The 21,383-nt window shown below is 40.7% G+C and overlaps 1 protein-coding gene across 5 annotated transcripts in view; it reads right to left on the reverse strand.

Annotated features, from left to right (window-relative positions):
- The window catches only part of LOC116691689 (prelamin-A/C), a 36,560-nt gene extending 16,987 nt beyond the window's left edge, over window positions 1-19,573 (reverse strand). The window contains exons 1-3 of one of the 5 annotated variants that reach the window (XM_032519519.1): window positions 19,380-19,541; window positions 12,584-12,709; window positions 10,445-10,824 (exon numbers count right to left, since the gene is read on the reverse strand). In XM_032519519.1, coding sequence (XP_032375410.1) covers window positions 10,445-10,779 — 335 coding nt within the window. In that variant the 5' untranslated portion in view covers window positions 10,780-10,824; window positions 12,584-12,709; window positions 19,380-19,541. Of the gene's footprint in view, window positions 1-10,444; window positions 10,825-12,452; window positions 12,713-13,245; window positions 13,527-19,379 lie in introns of those variants that run through there. The other 4 variants (XM_032519520.1, XM_032519518.1, XM_032519521.1 and 1 more) reach the window with 4 other exon arrangements.
- Window positions 19,574-21,383: the final 1,810 nt, after the last annotated feature.

Consider the following 21,383-nt stretch of genomic DNA (forward strand, 5'->3'; position numbering starts at 1 on the left):
TTTAAAAGAGCAAAATATTCCCACCACATTTCGCGGATCCCAAAGTCACTTCTTCCAATTGTTTGTTTTGTTCAACCGGTCCAATACCCTCAGGTATCTTATTTACTAACAAGCAGTGGCCCAAATGCAGACTGGGAGGACGGTTGGTCCTCTTATCTTATTTCGGACAACATCCAGTTGAATCTGCACTCAGCTTTAAGAGATGATACATAATCGGAATGCACAAAACCTCACAACTCTAAACATTCCAGTAGCACTGCGACAACAGTGGTTATTTTGTAATGATCAATATTAAAATCAAAAACCGGTGATTCAAATTATTTATAATAGGTAAAAATACCTCTATGAATTAATTTCAGTATCACTTTGACTAATTCTGAGTTCCCTTTATAATAATCTACAGTGATTTAAAACCGAGAATCGGGCGACCAGATAAGAGATTTACTTCTCGACTCAGTGGGCCTGGGTTTGATTCTGCCCTGCACACCTTTGCTGAATGTCATTCTCCCCTCTCTTTAGTTAATCAGTCAAAATTGCTGATTAGTTTTCAGTCGATCGATAAATCAATCAACTGATTGTTTCAGCACTTGTGGAAATGCGAAAGCAACTTTGAGCTGACATACTTTAACTTCTATATAAAAAGATGCTACAGGTCTGCACACAACCTCCAAGATGCACTGTTGTACTAAGTGCAAACTAAATAAATACGTACATGTAGTACAGCAGGTATGGGTTGAGACACACGCGCGCGCGCGAGGGCGCACACGCACACGCACACACCCACACACACACACACACACACACACACACACACACACACACACACACACACACTTAGATAAACAGATGGGAGGAGTGTCAACCACGATCTCAAGGACACACTGCGAAACGAGCCTTGCTCAAGTCAACGCTCTTCCAAAAAATGCTTTAAAGTAAACATTACAAGCTGGCACTTGACTGTTTCCTGTGTCTCTTTAGGGATGAGAAACAGAATAAAAGGGATTGTGTGTGTTTGTGCGTGTCTGTGTGTGTGTGATTAATCACCAGAAACCGACAACAACGCAGCATTTGCCAGGGGCCACCCATTCACATCCACATGTGGCAGATGGTAACAGAGTTGCTAGTGTTTTCAGTCTTAAAGCAGAGCACATATCCAGCGTGTCTGATTTCTGATGAGAAGGAGGGGACAGACAGAGAGGGAGGGAGGACATGCAATGTTCTCTCATGTCAAACTCATGGTTTTATTTAAGCTGTTGGCAAAGCAAACTCTGTACACTGAAAAGAACCACATGTTCTCCCTTTGTGCCATTTCATGCCTGCAACAATTCGCATTTTTTAAAAGTTCCTCAAACACAGCGTCAGTTAACGAGTGAAGAAAGAAGATGTGTCCTACCTTTTAGAAAAAGTCTATCCAAAAGGCACATGAAACGGCCCTTGTTCCTCCCTGCATGATTCGTTGATGATTCATCTGAGCGTGAGTCAGACGCCGACTGCCCGGTCTTTGTGTTAGTTCATAAGCTACTTTTTTCCTGGTACTGAATCCCATTAACTGCAAGGATTCACCCATTCACTTTCTATTTTACAGTGCCATAAAACAAGCAAGAGTACACAGGGGATCAAAGATGAGGAATGCAAGTGATAAATCAAGATAAGAATTGTTAATAGTTACTATGTCGACTAAAGGGTTTCCTGTTAATTGTCTTTGAAAAAATCTGGATCAGACCTGAAAAGCGTCATGTGTACAATTCAGAGTAGATGACAATTAAACAGAAATGGCAAATGTACTCACTCCCGTACTCAAGTAGAAGTACATGGAAAAAGGCTCTTTATATACCGTTGCCTACATTTTAAATGGATGTCTGCCAATAGACCTAAAACATCACAAATGATGATTGTGACAGAGACTGGGATTTCAGGTTAATAAGATTCTGACTGAGCAGCAAGATATGAATTCAGTTGTGAATCAAATATGGCTTTTGGAAAGAAAATAAAGTATAAAATATGAATTACTATACAGATATTAATTAAGAAGTTCCCCAGCACATTGGCCAGGAGTTATTCTTGATGCCTACTATCTCAAAACATCTCTCTCAGATAAGGCCGAGGATGATTGGGAAGGTCTTTCGGCTTGTCTGCCGAATCTCTGGGATTTCCCTTTTCTTCATTTTCAATAATTTTGCCGTCCATACTACTATGTGCTAACAGTACCACTATCACTATTGCTGCGAATGAATGCCGCCAAATCTATCGAGTAGTCTTGTAGAGGTGCATCAAGTGCAACATATGTTCACATCCAATTAGATTAAATTCGGTATTGAAGACGCAAATAATAATAACAGTAACTCCACTGAATAAGTAACGAGACAATTTTGTAAAATGTAAGAAGTAGAAAGTAATGATATTCGTGTTAAAAATGTAAGCAGTAAATGTAAAAAGTCGGCTAAAAAATAAATAGTAAAGTAAAAATATCAGAAAAATCTACTTGAGTACAGTAACAAAGTATTTGTACTTCGTTACTTCCCATCTCTGCAATTAAACAGAAACCATCTCTAATTATCTTCTGAACGCACCCTGTGTCCTTTTGGTAACAGGTTCAGCTGCATTGCCTCAACATTTTTACGTATGTTAGTATACAGGAATAGCTCACTGCCAGAAGAGACTTTGTAAACATTGACGCTCCACACATGTGTGCTGCATATTAGTTGTACTTCTTAAATTGGCAATTTGCATCATTCTAATGGGAAGAGTGGCTCAATTTGCATCCAAGAGTTTAATTCTCATTTGCATTAACAAGAAAAATTATATATTATAATGAAAACTACATGGGAAGAAAGAATGGCTAATATTAGCTTTCTGCTAAACCCATGTGGAGTTAATGAGACCGTGAGCTTTTGGTAGCGTATGAGGGAGAAAAAAAAAAAAAGAAGGATTTGAGGCCTGGAGTGTAACCAAGTTGTGGTTGTGGGACCAGCCTGGCGACCGGTGCTCTCACGCGACTGACGTACAGACAAAACAGACAGACATCCATACAGGAAACGCTGGAGAGCTCACTGGTGAGTCCTCGACAGATTAAACAGAAACACAAATGTGTTCTAGCAGCACACATACAAGACAAAAAGGTGGAGTTTGCATAGTGCCAGGTGAGCTGTTAAAACACTGAAAAATGTGCTGTGACTTTCCTGTGATTGTCTTAACTCTGGCACTCTGTGTCCTCTTTTCTTTGGCGAACCCCACCCGGCTGACAAGTTTAAAAAAGCAAAAACAAACATGCAAACTATTTTCCAAGATGCCAGAGGAGTGGGAATGCGCTTGCGTGCTTGTGCGAGTCCTGATAAACAACAGTGAATGCAGAACATCTGAGACGTCTCGGATTGTTTCAAAGCTGAAAGAGCCTCCATACAAACTCAGTGTCCCGTATACTGTAGAACTGCTCTACACATCCCATTTAACTTAATTCATTTCAGAGTAAATGAGCGTTTTGCAGATCTGGAAACGGAGCAATTGTAACATAACTAACCATATAGGACAGGGATGGGCGAGGTTACAGTCCACCCGACCTTGCTCACTCCCCAGTGGGCTGGTCTTTGGGCAGAAAGACAGAGAGACTGGGGTCCCACCATCTTAAAGTGATTTACCCTGTCCATGTGCAAGTGAGTCATCGAGGGCTTGGCCGACTCTGAAGCTCTATGGAAAGTTTGAAAAAAAACTCTCTCTCTCTCTCTCCTCCCCCCCGGTCCAAGTCCAACTCCCTCATACGAATAAACTAAACAAAGACGGCTCCATACAGCAGCCATTCAGCCCATTTACAGGCCTGCCACATCTGTCCTCCATTACAAAGCACTCTGTTAAGGGTTAAGAGAACAAATAGTCACCAGACCAGCCAGCCATACCCTACTGGCATTATCTGGAGGACATAGTATCATTTACAAAACTAAGCTGTAAGAAATCATTAAACAAATACCTACATCACCTTTCCAAAATAAATCAGCAGTATCAGAAAAAAAAAAAGGTGAATAAAGAATTTGATTTCTGTAAAATAAAATGATCAGTTCCGGAGCTGAGATGGTTAATTCATAATTTGAAATTATTTTGATAATCAGACATTAATCATTGAAGTAATTCTTTAAGCAAAAATGCAAATTTGTCTCGGTTTTCTATCATTGCAAATTGAATCTTTGGGTTTTGGACTGGAATTGTGCCAGCCATTTTATTTATTCATTCATTAGTTGTAGCTGAAATCTGTTATGAACATGAATGTTTTAGCTTTCAGTATCTCTGGTTTAGCTACTGCTGCTGTGTAATGTTGCACTGTAAAGAAACCTAAGGGCAAATATGAGAAACAGCGCCCATAAATAATGTATCTCTTTAAGATGATTACTATTATTATTATTATTATTATTGCTCTCATATGCAAAGCACAGTTGTACTTTTGAAGTGTCTTCAATGTTGTGACGCTTAGAACGAATGATTCAATTTACATCACTGCTGGAGAACACCTGAAGTCTCGCCGGGCTCTCCTCTGCACTCTTATCTACCCTTGCATGACTCAATGTGACAGACAATTGTCTGTTGTCACAGCATACAAACTGAGGGGTTCCCCCCTCCCCCTCCCCCTCCCCCTCAGGGAGCATGACTCATGACGCTGATATTGTCAGTAACAATGACACGGATGCATTTGAAAAAAGACATTTTTTGATTGATGTCAATAAAGAACATAAATTGGTGATGGTGGTAATAACATTAATGAAGGCAGTTCCATGCTCCTGGTATTATGCCAGCTGCCCCCTTGACTTCCTGGGAAGGAATCCATTGTTAATTTAATTAGTTATACCTGTGCCTTTCCTGATATGAAAAGTCAACATGTCTGCTGTGAAAAAGGTCTATTGGTACAATAATTATTGAATCTAAAGGATAAAAGAAGCCAGGAGATGTTTCCTAATGGCTGCTGCTGACTTTGTATTATGGTGAGGCTGTCATTTATGAATGACGTGGACAGACGGGGAGCTTCCACACATTAGTGTTTAATAGAGAAATACCTGTCAAGGTTGGTATTTGACAACACAGAATTGAAAGAAGCTGGCAATCTTCATTTTTCCTCCCACTGATTACTCTGGGCTAATAACCGCAACGTTAAAGTCATACATTTTTTTACCAAGTCTGCATAATCACTCTTTTGAATATTGGAAGGAAGGTACATACAGTAAAATGTGCCATAGTTTCAACTGAAGCTATACCCTTTATCCGCAGTACTGAACAATCTTTTGTTTTATTCATTTCTTGTAGGCAATGTCAGCAGAAAAATAATCTGCAACTTAAATGGTAATGGTCTAAGTCTTTTTTTTTAATATGGTTTTAGCTTCTAAAATTTGAAGGTTTGTTGTCTTTGGTGTTAATAAATGTAATATCTTTGGGGTTTGGACAGTTGGTTGGATAAGAAAATTGGGATGAGCATTTTTCACTATTGGATCAAGCTATTAATTAAAATTATATCCTGCAGATATAATAACAATAATAAAAGTAATCGTCGGGCTCTGCCTGACTTTTTACTTTAAAAAAAAACACACACCAAAAAAACAGATTTTTCAGAAGGTGATGGTGCAGTGATAGGACATGCCTTTGGTGAGGGAGATCCGGGTTCAGGTTCGATTCCCGCTGCGTTACATCAACCAATCTGTCCCTGAGCAAGACACTTAACCCCTAGTTGCTCCAGAGGTGTGCGATATATATAGCAACTGTAAGTTGTTTTGCATAAAAGCATCAGCTAAATAACATGTAATTTTTGTAACTACCAATAAAAAAGCAATTTTTATTTTATAAATTATATTTAAAAGAATGAAGTAAAACAAACACACAAACTACAAACTATTGCAGAAACTGTTGCCACCAGACTCTTAAAAGACAGCTTCAGCCGAGGCATTTGAAAGGCTGAACAGCATGACCACAAGTGGAGAGCAGGCTTGCTTTTGTCCATTTTAGGAAGAGGCTTTGAAGGCAAACATTTTATCAACAAACTTGACATAAGCAGCATGAATGACTCCTCCTGATATCCAAAACATGGCCCCATAATGGAACCGAGGTATAATGTGTCACCTTAGGAACAAATGTGAAGTTTTCCTCAAGCTAGATATAGAAACTTGACTCACTAAAACTCAAGCTGTGACTAATATTAGACCACCTTTTATGACGTCAACCTCTGTCACTGCTCCATCATGCTCTCCCCCTTTTACTTCCTCTTTCCTCTCAGGGTGAAGGTTGGCTAAATATTACAAGGCTTGTGTTTATCACATTGTATGCGTTGCTAGTGTGTGAGGTCCGTTTCCTTTGTACTATAAATGTCAGAGCCTACTGTGCAGCTCGGATAGGACAATAAAAACTATGTGAAGTGTTTGACGAGGCAAATGAAGTCTCCGATTGTAACGAGTAAAAGGTCAGAATACAGCTTTACATCTGAATGGGCTATTACGAGGAAATGCAGTTCCTGGTAGAACAAACACTTAACAGAATCAAAGAGAATCGTGGGGGATCATGAGCAATAATAAACTGCAAAAATTATGGGTCATATTTAACAGGAAGCAAAAATTCCAAAGCAAGGAAATGGAAATGTGCTCCAAGATAAGAGCACTTCCTGCTGTGCTGTCTGATAGTCGGCTTCAACATTGCATATCAGTCCATGAATACAGCACAAGAACATGTACAGTGTAGCACTGAATCTTTGTATTATGTTGAGTTTCAATCTTTGCTGCGCCTGGACACGTTCTACCATGGCACTTATTTAATCCATTTTTTTGAAAACATTGTTCCGCCAGACTGTCTGAGAGCTTCATCTACCTGCTGCTGCCACACCCTAAGCCACACTGTGCCAACAGTCGGGGCAGACTCAGGCGAGGTAAATCCCTGCTCTTATGTATTCAAAGCAGATCTGATCCGGAAAAGGGTTTGGCGGTTCACTGTTCAACCCTTGCAGTAGAGTCTCGTCCTTATCAGACACACTGTGCCCGAAAGGAGCAGTTCAAAGTTGAGTATTTTATCAAAAAGGGGCGCTGCCTTTGATTTTAGACAGCATGCAGCAGATACACAGACACACGCACGCCACACACATTATTATTATACATTATCGTTGATGCAGTTAAGTCGGACTACAGCTAACGATTATTTTCACATCTCAATGAAAAGGTAAAAAGTTCCATCACCATTTCCTGAAGCCCAAGTTTTCGTGTTCAGTTGGCTTGACCTAAAAAGATATTTAGTTTAAGATCATAGAACACTAAGAAAACCAGCAGATGTTTAAATTTGAGAAGCTTGGACCGGTGAATTTTTGGGGCATTTCTGATTAAGAGAGTAGTTGATTAAACGATTATCGAAATAGCTGCCAAATTAATCATGTAGTCATTTCAGCTCTATAGTTCCCATATGAGCACACATCCTTCGCAAAAAATAGTATCAATAAAAGGATTAAATACACATGTGGAGATCGTGAATACTCCCTTTGCCTGGGTGAGGCGTTAACTAAGGATTTAGAGGAAGAGTCGCGCCAGTGACACTGAGGAGCCAGTTCCCTCACAAAGGCTCATGTTTCACTGCCAGCAGCACTACTGGAAGGTTAGACTGGGCACGAGACACCAGCCAGACACACTGTTTCACTGTTAATGGAGAGATGACTGAACAAGGTCTTCAACCTGTGATCAGAGTTCTGTAGCTCAGGGACTCCTATTCACTGTTTCCTGACCTGTTGTTTTCCCCCCTTATACCTGGCACCACTATCCACCCACACATGCTTTTGCAAAGTTATGCGTATCTTTTTTGTAGTTAGTTTAAAATTATTTATAAGTCAAAAAGTGCTGTGGGGGAGCGGGGAACAACGACAGCATTTGTTCCTGTCCGGTAGTAGTTATGCATACAAAGTTGTGTGTGAAGAGACGCAGTGTCGTGCCTTTGGACTAAACAGGTGTGTCCAGTCCACTGAACTGCAGTGACGGCCCCACCTGTTGCTCTGTGTTCTGTCAACCTCAAGGGAAATAACCAAGGACACCAACAAAAAGTCAACATATTATGAGACGTAGATGTCTAGTCTTTGTCGCGGCGCCGCCTGCTGCTGCCACCTGAAGCTCAGCTCCACGGGCCGGTCAAAGTAGGGCCCGTCACAGTGTGTATTAATAAACCTGACTGACTGTTACAGTGAGTCCACAAAAAACTCTGAGTCACCATCACCACCCGGTCACACAGTGAAGCCAAGACTCTGAGCTCCATGGCAACCAAACACACTGGCTGAAGTATAAAAGCTAAAGCCGGTCGAGGCTGGATTGAGTGATTCTCTTCCACCACACATGCGTCAAAAGATCTGCTTCCTTGGAAACAGTGTTGCTGCAGGAGAGTTGGTGCTTCTCCTGCCAAGAAGCATAATGACATGGGGGATATTCTGGAAGACAATAATTTAATACTTTTCTCTCAACACCTTTAGGGGGGGGAGCCAGCACACACACCCCACCACAACACACCACACACACACACACACACACACACACACACACAACACACACACACACACACACACACACACACACACACACACACACACACACACAACACCCACACACACACACACCACACACACACACCACCACACCACACACACAACACACACACACACACACACACACACAACACACCACACACCACACACAAACACACACACAAACACACACACACAACACACATTGCAAATGTACAAACCATAGACTGATGAGCTTGGGACAGTGACACCACATTGAAGTCAAAACCCAAAATAAAGAAGAACTTCCACATTTGTTATTTGTCATTCCAAATGCTGTGCTGGGGGGGGCTGTGTGTTCCCCTTGTACACACCCGCTGCTCTTTCAACACTGACAATTTGCCTTCGGTTTGTTTTTAGTTTTAGTTTTTTTTTTAAAGGCTTGTGTTGAATGTTTCTTTCTCTATATTCTTTCACTTTAAAAAAGGGGGTGGAGCACATGCACTGGGATGGGAGTAAATGTACTGGGGGAGTATAAAAACTTTCTATTTAGTAGTTTCATTTTCTAAGAGCCCTCTAGCCCCAAGGTGCACTTTGCAAAGACGTTGACACATTCCTCAACAGCCACAGCCCTTGAGGCCTACGGCAGTATGCTCATCTGCAAACATTCGCCTAAGTGGCTGAAACAGCTGAGGAAAACACTGTTAACCTGCTGCTTAACACCATACCTCAGGTGAGAAGAAAGGTATACTTTATTAATCCCACATGGGATTTCACTCTGTTGTGTGTGTGTGTGAAAACACACACACACACAACAGAGTGTGTGAACACACACACACACACACACACACACACACTTTACAGTTTGTTTAAAATTAATAGAAATTAGAAATGTTACTATTGATCTAATTACAACAAATGAGCAACAGAGCTTTTTAAAGCAAAGTTGTGTCAAATGCTGTAATGAAAGACATACTATCACTAAGGCAGTAATTCTACTTTCACAGAGCAGGCTGTGTGCTAAAGGTGCAGCCCATTTGGCTGAAGGTGTGTCATCTCCAACTTCCCCGGGAGCTGAAAGTGACACAACTCGCCAACTGACGAGTCACACAAACATAACCACCAGGAATGTATTCTACAGTACGATGTTGGGTATGGCTGCACGCTCCACACTGCATTCCTCGTAGAAAATAAGGGTGTCACCTCAGTTGTACTGAACAGCAGGTGTGAACTGTTCATTTGCTTTGACTGCAGCTCTGTCTTAACCACTACAATGTTTCGAAAACATAAAACATAAAGCCTCAAAAACCTGAGCTGCAGATGGCTCTGTAGCATCATGAATAATGCTTATTCAAAACAAAAACAGATGCCAGAACAAACCTGCTCCAGCTGATGTGAAAAGCAAGTGACATATTGTAATACCAAATTAATGATACCATAAATTATGTCACATATAACTTATTCTCATTTTACCTTTGTGGCTTAACTTTGTTTTCCAAAAGAATGATGTAACAGAATTATCTTGCACTGTGTTACAATATAAAACCGCCTTAAATTCTCATGTATCACAGCTACAGGGACATTCCCAAGTAACTGTGGGATCAGTTGCCAAAAAGACAGGGAATTCCCCCACAAAGCAAAAAGATAACAGCACACAAATGTTATGTCATCAACACTGCAACGACTTGAAAGCTTTATGGACGGCTTCTGGCGGTTCCGCTGAATTTGAAGTACAACTACATGAAAGCCTGTTTTATTCTAATGCATTAAACAGAGTAATGAGTGATGCACAAAATACTAACTACATGTTGTGTGTATTGTTATACATAATACATTATCTTATACAATAAATATGATACCTTGTACTATATGTGTGTAGACAACCCCTTTGTGACATTCCTCTTGTAACAAAGCCACTCCCTTTCAAGCTCCACCCCCCACAAATGCTCCTCCTACCTGGCTTTGAGCTCCTTGTGCTCCTCCCTGATCTTGCTCAGCTCCAGCTGCATGCGGGCTCGCTCCTTGGCCACCTGGTCCAGGGTCTTGCGGGCGTCGGCCAGCTCTGCCTCATAGGCTGCCTTTATGCCCGACACATCACGGGTGATCGTGGACTCTGACTCTGTGATGCGCATTCGGAGTCCGGCGTTCTCAGACTCCAGTGAGCGCACCTTGTCGATGTAGACAGCCAGCCGGTCGTTGAGGTTGCACAGGTCTTCCTTCTCCTGCAGCCTGCTGATGCGGGTCGGGGAGGCAGCACCACGGCTGGTGCGTTTCTGGCTCGGGGTCTCCATGGCAATAATGGCTCAGAAAGAGGTGCGGAGGGGGTGAGTCACTGGCTGTGGGGGAGGAGGAGAAAGGCGAGTTAATGACAACTACAGTATCAAGGCTGCCTTGCCTAGAAACACAGTGCACCTAATCATAGGTTGAATCACACGTTAAACTTTAATGGAGTTTATACCGAAGAAATGTTCCAGTCTTGCGTAACTATGATCCTTGTCTGGGCAACCCGCCTTCAACGCTGGGTCGGCTCATAGTCCTGCATGATAATGTATTCCAGTATCCCTTTTCCACAGTCCGCACATCTATAAAACTTAATTTAATACCTCTTCGGTATTTCAATTGTGTGCGGTTCAAAGTAATTTGCAGAGGCAGAGCTCTTTCACAGGAATGTGATATGGTTTTCCTCGGTTCTTGTTTTTTTAGACTTCAGATGTTTTGGATATAAAACTCCAATTATTTTATGAAAGAAGGTGCAACAGCTTTCCTGCCCTTTTCCTGCTTTTAGTGCAACCCTGTCACACTGGTATTTCCGCTGCAAAGTGTGACACACTGTCATAACATACGCCATGCTATTTTCTCCTCCGGCTCCATTAAATTGTTGCAGGAGCGGTTTATGCAGTTCACTCCCAAGCAAGCTTATTTCCCAAAAAACCCTTCCTTAGGCTCAGTCACAAGGCAATTAAAGACTTTGACAATTACTCTTAAAATGTATAGCAGTAGACAAGAACACAAAAATAAATGAAAACGATTTCCTTCTCTGCTCTCCACTGACTATTTGCTAAAATAGAAGCATACCACACAAACAAAAGCTTCCAATTACTTCCACAGCGTGATCTGCAGTGATCATCTCACACACAACCACTTACACCAGTACAGATCCTTCCACCAAAGTGTTGGCTCATAATATCAAGAAATGCTGCAAAATGCCCTGATGAAGAGACATGCATCTGCTTTCAATGTGCGCTAACAGAATAATGAATAAACGAGTACAGGGGTAGATTTGAAATTGTGGGGGAAATAAGAAAATCTAAACAGGTCAATCTGTAAATCCTCTATACAACTATTATGGATGAATGAGGCCTTCAACAATTTTAATAAATGTGCCAGTATTGTTATCACCTGCAACTGTGGCTAAACACGTTTGACTACAAAACTTCCATCATATCCATCACAGCTAACCACACACACAACCTAAGAGTCCTTTCCCACTGAACGGCAGGAAAGCCTTGTCCAATTTGGTTCAGTAGTAGGTGGAGTTTGCCATCCATCCCTCCACCCCCCCATTATCTAAAGTGAACAGAAGAACATGCACGCCCTGTGGGTGGGATGGCGCACACATGCATGCACATGATGCGTGCACACGCCCACAGGAGCAAACCCATACACTCACATAAGTACTCCTTGGCCTAACTTTGAATATATGAAGCATCCACTCACACTCCAAAATGTGGCGTGCAGTACCAGGTGCTGTCTGATGTTCCACTCTTCTATAACAGCAGGCAGTGAAATGAGCTACAGCTTAGCAATTTACAAAGTCCTTCCACACCACTCCCTGACTAAATTAAACTATGAGTTGACTGAACAAGCACCATATTATGATTTACACAACAGCAGCACTGTCTACCAGTGTAACAAACACGCACAAAAGTCTCACAGGGAGACAGAAATCTGCGTAGAACCTTACCTCGGCTGTATGGGAACCTCTTGACTTCAGCCTGCTGAAGGGACTAAAAGTGAGAGTATAGGACCTTTCTAGAAGTTGATCTGCTGGTTTCAGTGTGTGTGTGTAAGCTGCTGTGAGTGTGTGCGCCATACCCCAGAGGAGCGTAGAGAAGAGGATCCGTTGAATAATGCAGTCTTGCTCTCTGCTGGTGGGTGTGTGTGCCTTTGGCTCGTGCCCTGAACTGCTCTCCTAGCTGTCGCTCACTGCACATGTACCTACTGCTGAAGAGGGAGAGAGGGGGCGGGAGCACAAGAGAGCAGGGGAGGGTGGGGCGGCGAGGAGGAGTCAGGCTAGACAGACTGTGTGCACACTCACACAGAGCAGCTGCTGAGCTTTATCTTTCCCTGCACTGGCCCTATCTTATCCTCTCTCATTTCAATCAGACAGAGCCCTCGCAGACAGACTGACCTGAGCGACTGGTGCAAGTGGTCTGTCAATAAAACGCAGTGACACTGATGATACTGAACAGCTCCCAGGTGGGTTAAAGTGTGTGAGTGTGCGAATCTCACCCTACTCCTCCCTGCTGCTATGAAGAATGCATTCCTAGTGCACGTTCCTGGTTGAAAACAGCTGTGACTGTGAACTCTAAAGCAAATACATAAAAGGAAGAATTTCTGTTTCAATTTTATAGAGCAAAAAAAACAAACCCTCTCCGCTTTGGAACGACGCAGAGATGACCTTGGCACACACACACACACACACACACAACATTGCAAGGTAATGAAACTAGTTCAAAGTACATGGAAATCATAACCTTAAAGAGCTGTTTTGTTGTTATCCATGGCAGAAAAATAACCTGTCAGCAAGCTCATCCACTGAATCCAAAGAGGGAAAAGTCCACAAAATCTTTGTCCCATATTCCCAGTGAGTGATAGAATAATTCCCACAAGTCATCTTGAGAGTCTAAAAGGTCTGACACTCAAGCCCAAGATGATTCTGGTCTTATATATTTATTTCCTCGGGGTGGAGTTAATGGAGTCACAGGTCCAATCAAGATCTGATGCAGGGGGAAAATACGTTTTCTGTGTGTGTGTATATGTATCTCCTCACCACGGAAATGGAGGTTAGTCTATTCTTGTGTGTGTGTCTGTGTGTGTGTGTGTTGGGCATGGGGCAGGTCCAGTGGCTAAGGGAGTATCCTGGCTTCGGCGTGGCCTTCCAGTGGAAAGGAACCGTCACCCACTGAAGCTCCCTCTGAGTCACACAGCCCTATACAAACAGCTCACTTGTTCACCATGTCCTCTCTACCTCTCTTGCTCCCTCTCTTTTTTTTTTGATTTTACATTTTGGGTTTTCATGAAAGTCACACTAGGACAAGAATGCCTGGAATGCAGCCCAAATGTCTCTCTTCCACATGCTTTTCTAAGACTCTCCAAACCTTCTGGGTTTCTCTTGTGCTGTCTGTGTGCCCAAACATAATTCTATTGCATCACAAATGTTATCGCGTTGGAACAGGGATAATCAGGTATGACGCAAGCTAGATCCCTGAATCAGAAAGCTGCGATAATTGACATGTTGCCCAGATTATAGAACAAATCTGCAATAATGAACTTGTACTTTAAAAACTCTGCTCATTAGCATTTGAAGACACATCGCGTGCCTTTGTTTCGCCTAAATACTTGTTGGTTTTCCATTTTAGCCGCATCTTCTACAAGAAGGGTCTAACAAAGCAAAACATTACAAGGCTTAAAAAAACAAACAAAAAAAACTTGGTTCACAAACCATATAGACAAGATTTTCAGTTTATTACAACTGAAAAAGCTGGTACCAGCAAAAAAAAACTTTTAAAGCAAAAAAAACGAAAACGATTCATTGATAATGAAAAATAGTTGCCAATTATTGTTTTGTCAACTTTTTTTGTTGTTGAAGTGCTCATATTACGCACATTTTTCAAGTTCATAAATTGTATTTAGAGGTTCAGGTTGCACATTGCTGCAGCTCCCCTTTTCACCCTGTGTGTTGAGCTCTCTGTTTTAGCTACAGAGTGAGGCATCTCTGTTCAGCACTTCTGTTCCATCTTTGTTGGGAGATGCACATGCGCAGTAAGTACTGCTAGCTAGTCAGCTGCAAAGTATGAGGGAGTGCTACGCTAGCGGCTAGGCGAGCATTTTAACGTGTGTTACAAAGTGACGCACGTTCATCACAGAAGTAAAGGCTGGACTACAATAGAGCTGTTTGAAGGAGTTGGTGAACAGTGTTTTCTGTTGGAGATGGTAAGTAGACTGTGGGCTTTTTCACTTTGTAAACCTATAACATGCACAAAAATGATGAAGGAAAGGGGGAAAGCCAAAAGGCATAATACGAGCACTATTTCTGTTTTGGTTGATATGTATGTGTAAGCACAGTGCGAGTAACAATGCTCCAAAGACAAATTCCTCGTATGTGTCCTCATACCTGGCGAATAAAGCTGATTCTGATTCTTTAACCAATTGATTCTGCTTTCAAATGCTCTGGTAATTTGCACTGTGATGTATTCCAACTGCTGTTATTACTGTCATTGTTATGGTTGTTGTTATTACAACGAAATAAGTTACAAAAATAAAAAAGGTTCATAATTGTTTGTAGCTTATTTGGATTCTGCTTTAACCCTTGTATAATCTTCACTTTCGGGCGCCTCTCGTATCACTCGGGTCATATTGACCCGTGAGTAATTTGGGGTTTTAAAAACAATTCTGAAATAAAATCTTACTTCATAATCTGTTAACAAATATTGTCTTTATCTCAATTTCAAACAATTGAGATAACATATGTTTAGGGAATGCAATCAGTCTCTACTAGAACACAATGAAAAATGGAAGTGTGGTTTGTTTTAAGGTTATAATTCATGTTAAAAATCCACTATGGAAAAAACATAAGTGGTCATATCCAGAATAATTTTCTGAATTGAGTCAGGAATACATGTATGTCACAGAAAGTAAAGTAAGGCCATTGATTTTCAGGTAGAAAAATGTTTACTTTTTTCTTTTTCATATTGACCCAAATACCATACAAGGGTTAAATGATGAGGTGTGCCAAATTTGACTTTTCAACTATCAAACTACTACTGCTGGTCTGACACACACTGCAGAATCCCAAAAGCACTCTTCAAGTTGTTAGACAGGAGCAGGCATGACAGACTGTGATGCAACTTATGAAAATAAATACTGAACGATGCGTTTGCAGTCAGCTCTCTCGCTGTCCCTGTTTTACATCGTTTTTTTTCCTGCCCTTATGGCATTCCATGGGGCAGCACAAAAACTAGGCGTGCTCATTGTGCAATCTAGAGGTTTTATTTCTCCATTATGAGCCACTTACCCGCTGCTCTCCTGGGGGAAAAAAAAGAGCATTGACAAATAAGTATGTCAGCATAAGAATATTTGGCGCAGAAGGAAACTCTAATCTCTAGGCTACTACAAACAGCCATTCCAGTTGCAAAACCTAAAGAACAGCTCCTTTTCTTCATACCTTATCGCCTCATTTCCATTTCCTGCACAGACATACAATGTATCTCATGTCTTGATTAGTTTTCAGAAAATGTAAAACAAAGCAAGATGATTTGTACAATTTAACAGTTCACAGAAGCAATTAATCTTTCATTTGACAAACCACTACAGTCAGTTACTTGGAAACACGTCAACTGTCCATGAGTGTGCTTTGTGTGTCAGCAGAAGCTTCGTTTGTAATGCAGTCTCCCACTCTGTTATCTCTGCTGTTCAAGAGACCATTGCTCACACAATGTGCATTAATCATTAATAACCATATCTCCTCCCAACGCAACAGTCTGTTCTTTAGATTTCTGATTGTTCTTTGTTTGCTTTTCAAAGTAAAACTAAATATTACATTTGATATTCTGTCCTTTTCTATTGTATCACATGTACAAACGTCAAACAATTGTTGCTCTGTCAGCCTTTGTTTAGCTTACCATACAAGTTTTTATCATTTTGTATAATGTGCAGGATAAAATGTAGAATAAATATTGCTGAGACGGGCAACAAAATGTGTCATCTTTGATGTTTTCTTGGGTGTGCGTGTCTAAACAGATAGGAACCATGACGGAGGAAGGATTGGACGCCTATCTCGTTACTTCAATCAGCAACATGAGGACATAACTGTCCCAGGAGGAAATTGAGGAAACTGTACATGGGACAGAATACCACACCCAGGTCAAATAATCCTACTACTGTGGGTGTAAAATGTGTGTGATGTTGCAGTGGTGAACAATCTCACCTCTCGAGTACCAACTCTGAAGTACTTAACTTAAATATATGAATGTTACTCTATACTTCTACTCCATTACTTTTCAGAGATGAAATGCAGTATTTTTTACACTGCTCTATTTATTTGACAGCTACAATTACTTTTCAGATTAAGATTTTTACAAAACATGTAATGAACATAGACATGATTCAACCACCTGGATAGTTAAAATTTGTAGATGTAATATATTTAATCTTTTTATTTTTAAAATGTTTAACTTATTATTTCATAATCTTTATTTTATGCATTAGTCTCCAGTTGCTTTTACAGTTTATATTTGTATTGTCTCATTATCAGCATGTCAGTAAGGTCTGTAAGGTCAGGGTATTCCTTCACTTTAAAAGGATAGGTTCACATGTTATAAGTCTATCTCCTACTTAAAGTATCAAAAGTAAAAGGTATTGATTGTGCAGTATAAATGTTCCCTGTCAGTGTTTTGTATTATATATGATGTTTCCGAATTAATATTGCTGATGCATTAATGTGTATGTTGTTGTACTTTACTGCTGTAAATGTTGCTTCAGCTGTGCTTCCACCCAACTTATTCCCAAATCAATATCTGCCGAGGAGATCTTAACCTGCAGAGCTATTTGAACTTGTTGTGAATACGCAGGCCACAAGACGTAATTAGGTTGTTGTTGGCTTAGTTTTACTCACAACATGCCAACCGGCAACATAGGATTCCATTCACTATGCTAAGCTAAATAGCGGTGACGCTGCCGGTGTTGCACCGGACTAAAACAATGCATGCACTGAGATAAGAAATGTGTTGGCCCACCGCCTACCTCTCTACAGCTAGGGGAGACCGTGATAAACCCTATTTCAACAAACGGTGGCATATTCCTTTAAGTAAGGCTTTACATGCAGAACCTTTATATGTAGTGGAGTATTTTTAGCGTGGTATTGGTATTTCTTTTAATTTTTATTTATTTTTTTAAAAGGCTCTGAATAGGTTTTCTTCCACCAGTGTTCATCAGTGGTGGAATGTAATAAGTAAACGTACTCCAGTAGTGTACTTAAAGTGCCCATATAATGAAAAGAAAAAAAATCACTGTCCGTTATTTTGTGTCTCTGGTTGCATACAAACTTGGTAAAAAAAAAGAAAAAAAAAACACTATCAATGCTGAAATACAGGTTTCTGAACATCCTTTTGCTTCAGTCTCCAGGTGAAGATGCTAGCTCATTCTCAATGGCAAAACACAGCTACAACACACCCCTTCACCATAATCTACAAAAGGAGTACTTCCATGTCTCTGTTCTGCAGATATTCCACAAGTGCGCCCTCAATAGAAGAAGTCTCCCAGCTAATCCTACCTTATACTGACAAAAGTTGGAAAAACAGTAGCTTGCTGATGTTATTGTAAAGTAAGTTAAGTAAGAAAAGAAAGGAGATGTCACACTCTGTAGTTAAAACAGAGACCAAAACACACAGTGTGAAAACAGGATCTGCAGCAATGTAGAGTACAACAAAAATATGGTGTTTTCCGGAAAATGAAACCGTGTAAACCTATTCTGGTGCAACCTCAAAATACAATTATGAACCTGAAAATGAGCATAATGTGGGTGTTTTAAAGTAGCCTACACATTTGAGGCATTTGTACTTTACTTGAGTCTTTCCTTTTCATGCCACTTGCCACTCCACTACATTTCACAGAGGAATGTTGTATTTTATCTTCTTATTGTATTTTTTACAGCTTTAGTTACTTTACAAATTAAGATTTTTTGCACATGAAATACATATACTTTATAAAACACGTCCATCAATGCCCTGTTACATCCTGCTACTCTCTGCGGTGCCCTGCTACATCTGGCTGTGCCTTGTAATGCCGCATAGTGCCCTGCTATGCCATACACTACTACAAACTACTACTATTTTTTTAAAGTCATTGATCCATTACCTTCCATTGGGATTGTTATTGCCACTATTAGTTTCAACCCCAACCGGCTCGTCAGACACCGCCTACCAAGAGCCTGGGTCTGTCAAGGTTTCTGCCTAAAAGGGAGTTTTTCCTCACCATTCTCGCACTGTTGCTTGCTCTGGAGGGAACTACTAGAACTGTTGGGTCCTTGTAAATTATGGAGTGTGGTCTAGACCTATCTATCTCTAAAGTGTCTCAAAATAACTCTTGTTATGAATTGATACTATAAATAAAATTGAATTGAAGATACAATGTTTTACTTTGAATACCATCTTGATGATACTTACACTTTTACTTATGTAACAAATCCAATGCAGAACTTTTACTTGTAACTGAGTACTTTTTACAGTGTGGTATTAGTACTTTTAATTAAGTAAAGGGTCTGGATACTTCTTCCACCACTGGGTGTCCATCCTCTAGGCTCCCCTCCTCATGAATGATTCTGCAGCTTTCTCCCACTGCGCCTCTCTGGCGCCCCCTGTCTGCCCTGCTGCCTGTCTATCACCTCAAGTCATTCGCGAGCACAGGGGAGACACTAAGCGCCACCCACTGGCTGACACGCCGAATGGAAACGAACGCTTCCTAGTGGGTGATATCGCTCAACGTCGGTCACTGAGTTCACGAGGTCGTTCGATACTCTGCTCGTTTCCTTTAAATAAAAAATAAGACCCCGAAACACAACATAGCCTTAAAGCTGTTTACACTGCGACATATATTCACTCATCAGTCTTACCGTGTCTCTTTGGAAACGCTTTTCTTCAGTCGTTATAAACACGTCCCCTCCTTTCCACGGTCACTATTGACCTTTCAAAATGTCGACAGTCGAGTTAATCATGATATCATCCCCTAGGCCGGGTTTCCTTCAAACGGTACGTGAGGGAGAACTCCTCTGAGCCGGGCAGGCAGTCGACAGCCACCTGCAAATCAACACACTTGATTGAGTAGACTGCCAATCTCTGCTAATTACAGTGCAGCCTATAGGCGCCACCTGGCGACCATAATTAACGCTTCGGTCCGCGTCCTATTCTAAATGGGTTTGGCTGGTTGGGCTTTTCAGTGAAGGCAGGTGAAATTTGTAGAAATAATAGCTCTAAAAGATATTGATGATTCACAAAGATAGAGTTGGCTGTTCACACATGACACAATTAGATTTTAAATAAAGCTTTTTCCAGGATAAACAGGTATAATTTATTTAGGCTATTTAGCTTTTGCTCTTTTGTTTTTTTGTATATGTAGCCCATGACCTGATGATAAATGATGTTTACTAAAATTGTGGTGTCTTGTAATTCAATGTGTGATGGGCCAGATGTTTGGCATGACATAAATGAACTGACTCACCAACTAACTAACTAACACTATATATATAGGCCTTGGAGTAAGAGTAATCTCAAATTTACAGAAATCTGAGCAAATTCCCCACAGATCCTAATTTCTATCTTCTTTGCTAGAAGAAAACTTTTTTTTTCACATCCCAATTCATATACCTGTTATCACAACATTATCGCTACACTGTCATCACCTTGAAGTGAGTAGTCTACAATAACAGTGGTATTCATTTCGTTCGGGACCCTCCTGAGGAGCTCTTGGGGGCCCCTGTGACTCCGTGAACCCCACTTTGGTAATGACTGATATACTGACCTGTGCTGGATTTCACATGAATTGATAATTTAATTAAACCAGCATGCCAGGAAGCACCAAACTACTATTCCTCAAGGCAACTGTACCAGCGTGACTGCCACTATCAAGCTGTACAGATGGCCCAGTTGAATAGCGCAGTCAGTTTAATTCCCTGCAATCCCAAACTCCTTCTAAACACAAACACATAAACAACAAATTAAAAACAACTAAAGTGTGCTGCTAGAGATATTTTACAGAGCTTTTCATGGACCTGCTTGTAACAGCTGAACATGGATTTACTGAGCTGTAAATGGTTTGTTTACATTCATAATGTTTATGAATGATACAAAAGGACTGTGGGTCACTATAGGAACAAGGCCTGAGAACGTGCTGTGATTGGAGCCTAAACTGTGCCGTCTGAGCAGTATTAGTTTGTCATCTGTAACTCTGAAATGATTGCATAACCCAACTAACAAAGATGTTCCCATGTTGATGCTTTTGTACAAAACTGCACCTTTTCAAAGTGTCCTGTTAGGATGACTAAACCCAGCAAAAGTACTTTAAGAACCACAACCGCAGGGTGCCTAGAAAGCTCTGTTGGTATATCAGGCGCACATATGTAGAGGATTACTCCTCGACACAGCAGGCCAGGGTTCAACTCTGCCCTGCGGCCCTTTGCTGCATGTCATTCCCCTTCTCACCTTCTCTTCAGCTGTCCAGTCAATAAAAGCCTAAAAATAATCTTAAAAAAGAACCACAATAGAACATGATTCTGGCATTGTGGTAGGAATAACAATAATTGGGTATTCAAAAAGACCAATCTCTGAATGAAATACAGTTGTGGAAGAAGTACTTAGATCATTAAATAAAAGTAGCAACACCATTATCGTCAAATACAAAAGGAAGTGCCATATTCAAAATGAAAAGTGCCAGAGGCCAAGGCACCAGTATACAAAGTAAAAGTTCTCATTAAGTTAAATTGACCGTTTCAGAGTGTTATGTTATTATATATATATATATATATATATATATATATATATATATATATATATATATATATATATATATATATCAGCATTATTATCGACATTTTAATGTTGTAGCTGGTCAAGCTGGAGCT

The sequence above is a fragment of the Etheostoma spectabile genome, chromosome 6 (genome assembly GCF_008692095.1).
Source record: "Etheostoma spectabile isolate EspeVRDwgs_2016 chromosome 6, UIUC_Espe_1.0, whole genome shotgun sequence".
Classification (NCBI taxonomy): Eukaryota; Metazoa; Chordata; class Actinopteri; order Perciformes; family Percidae; genus Etheostoma; species Etheostoma spectabile.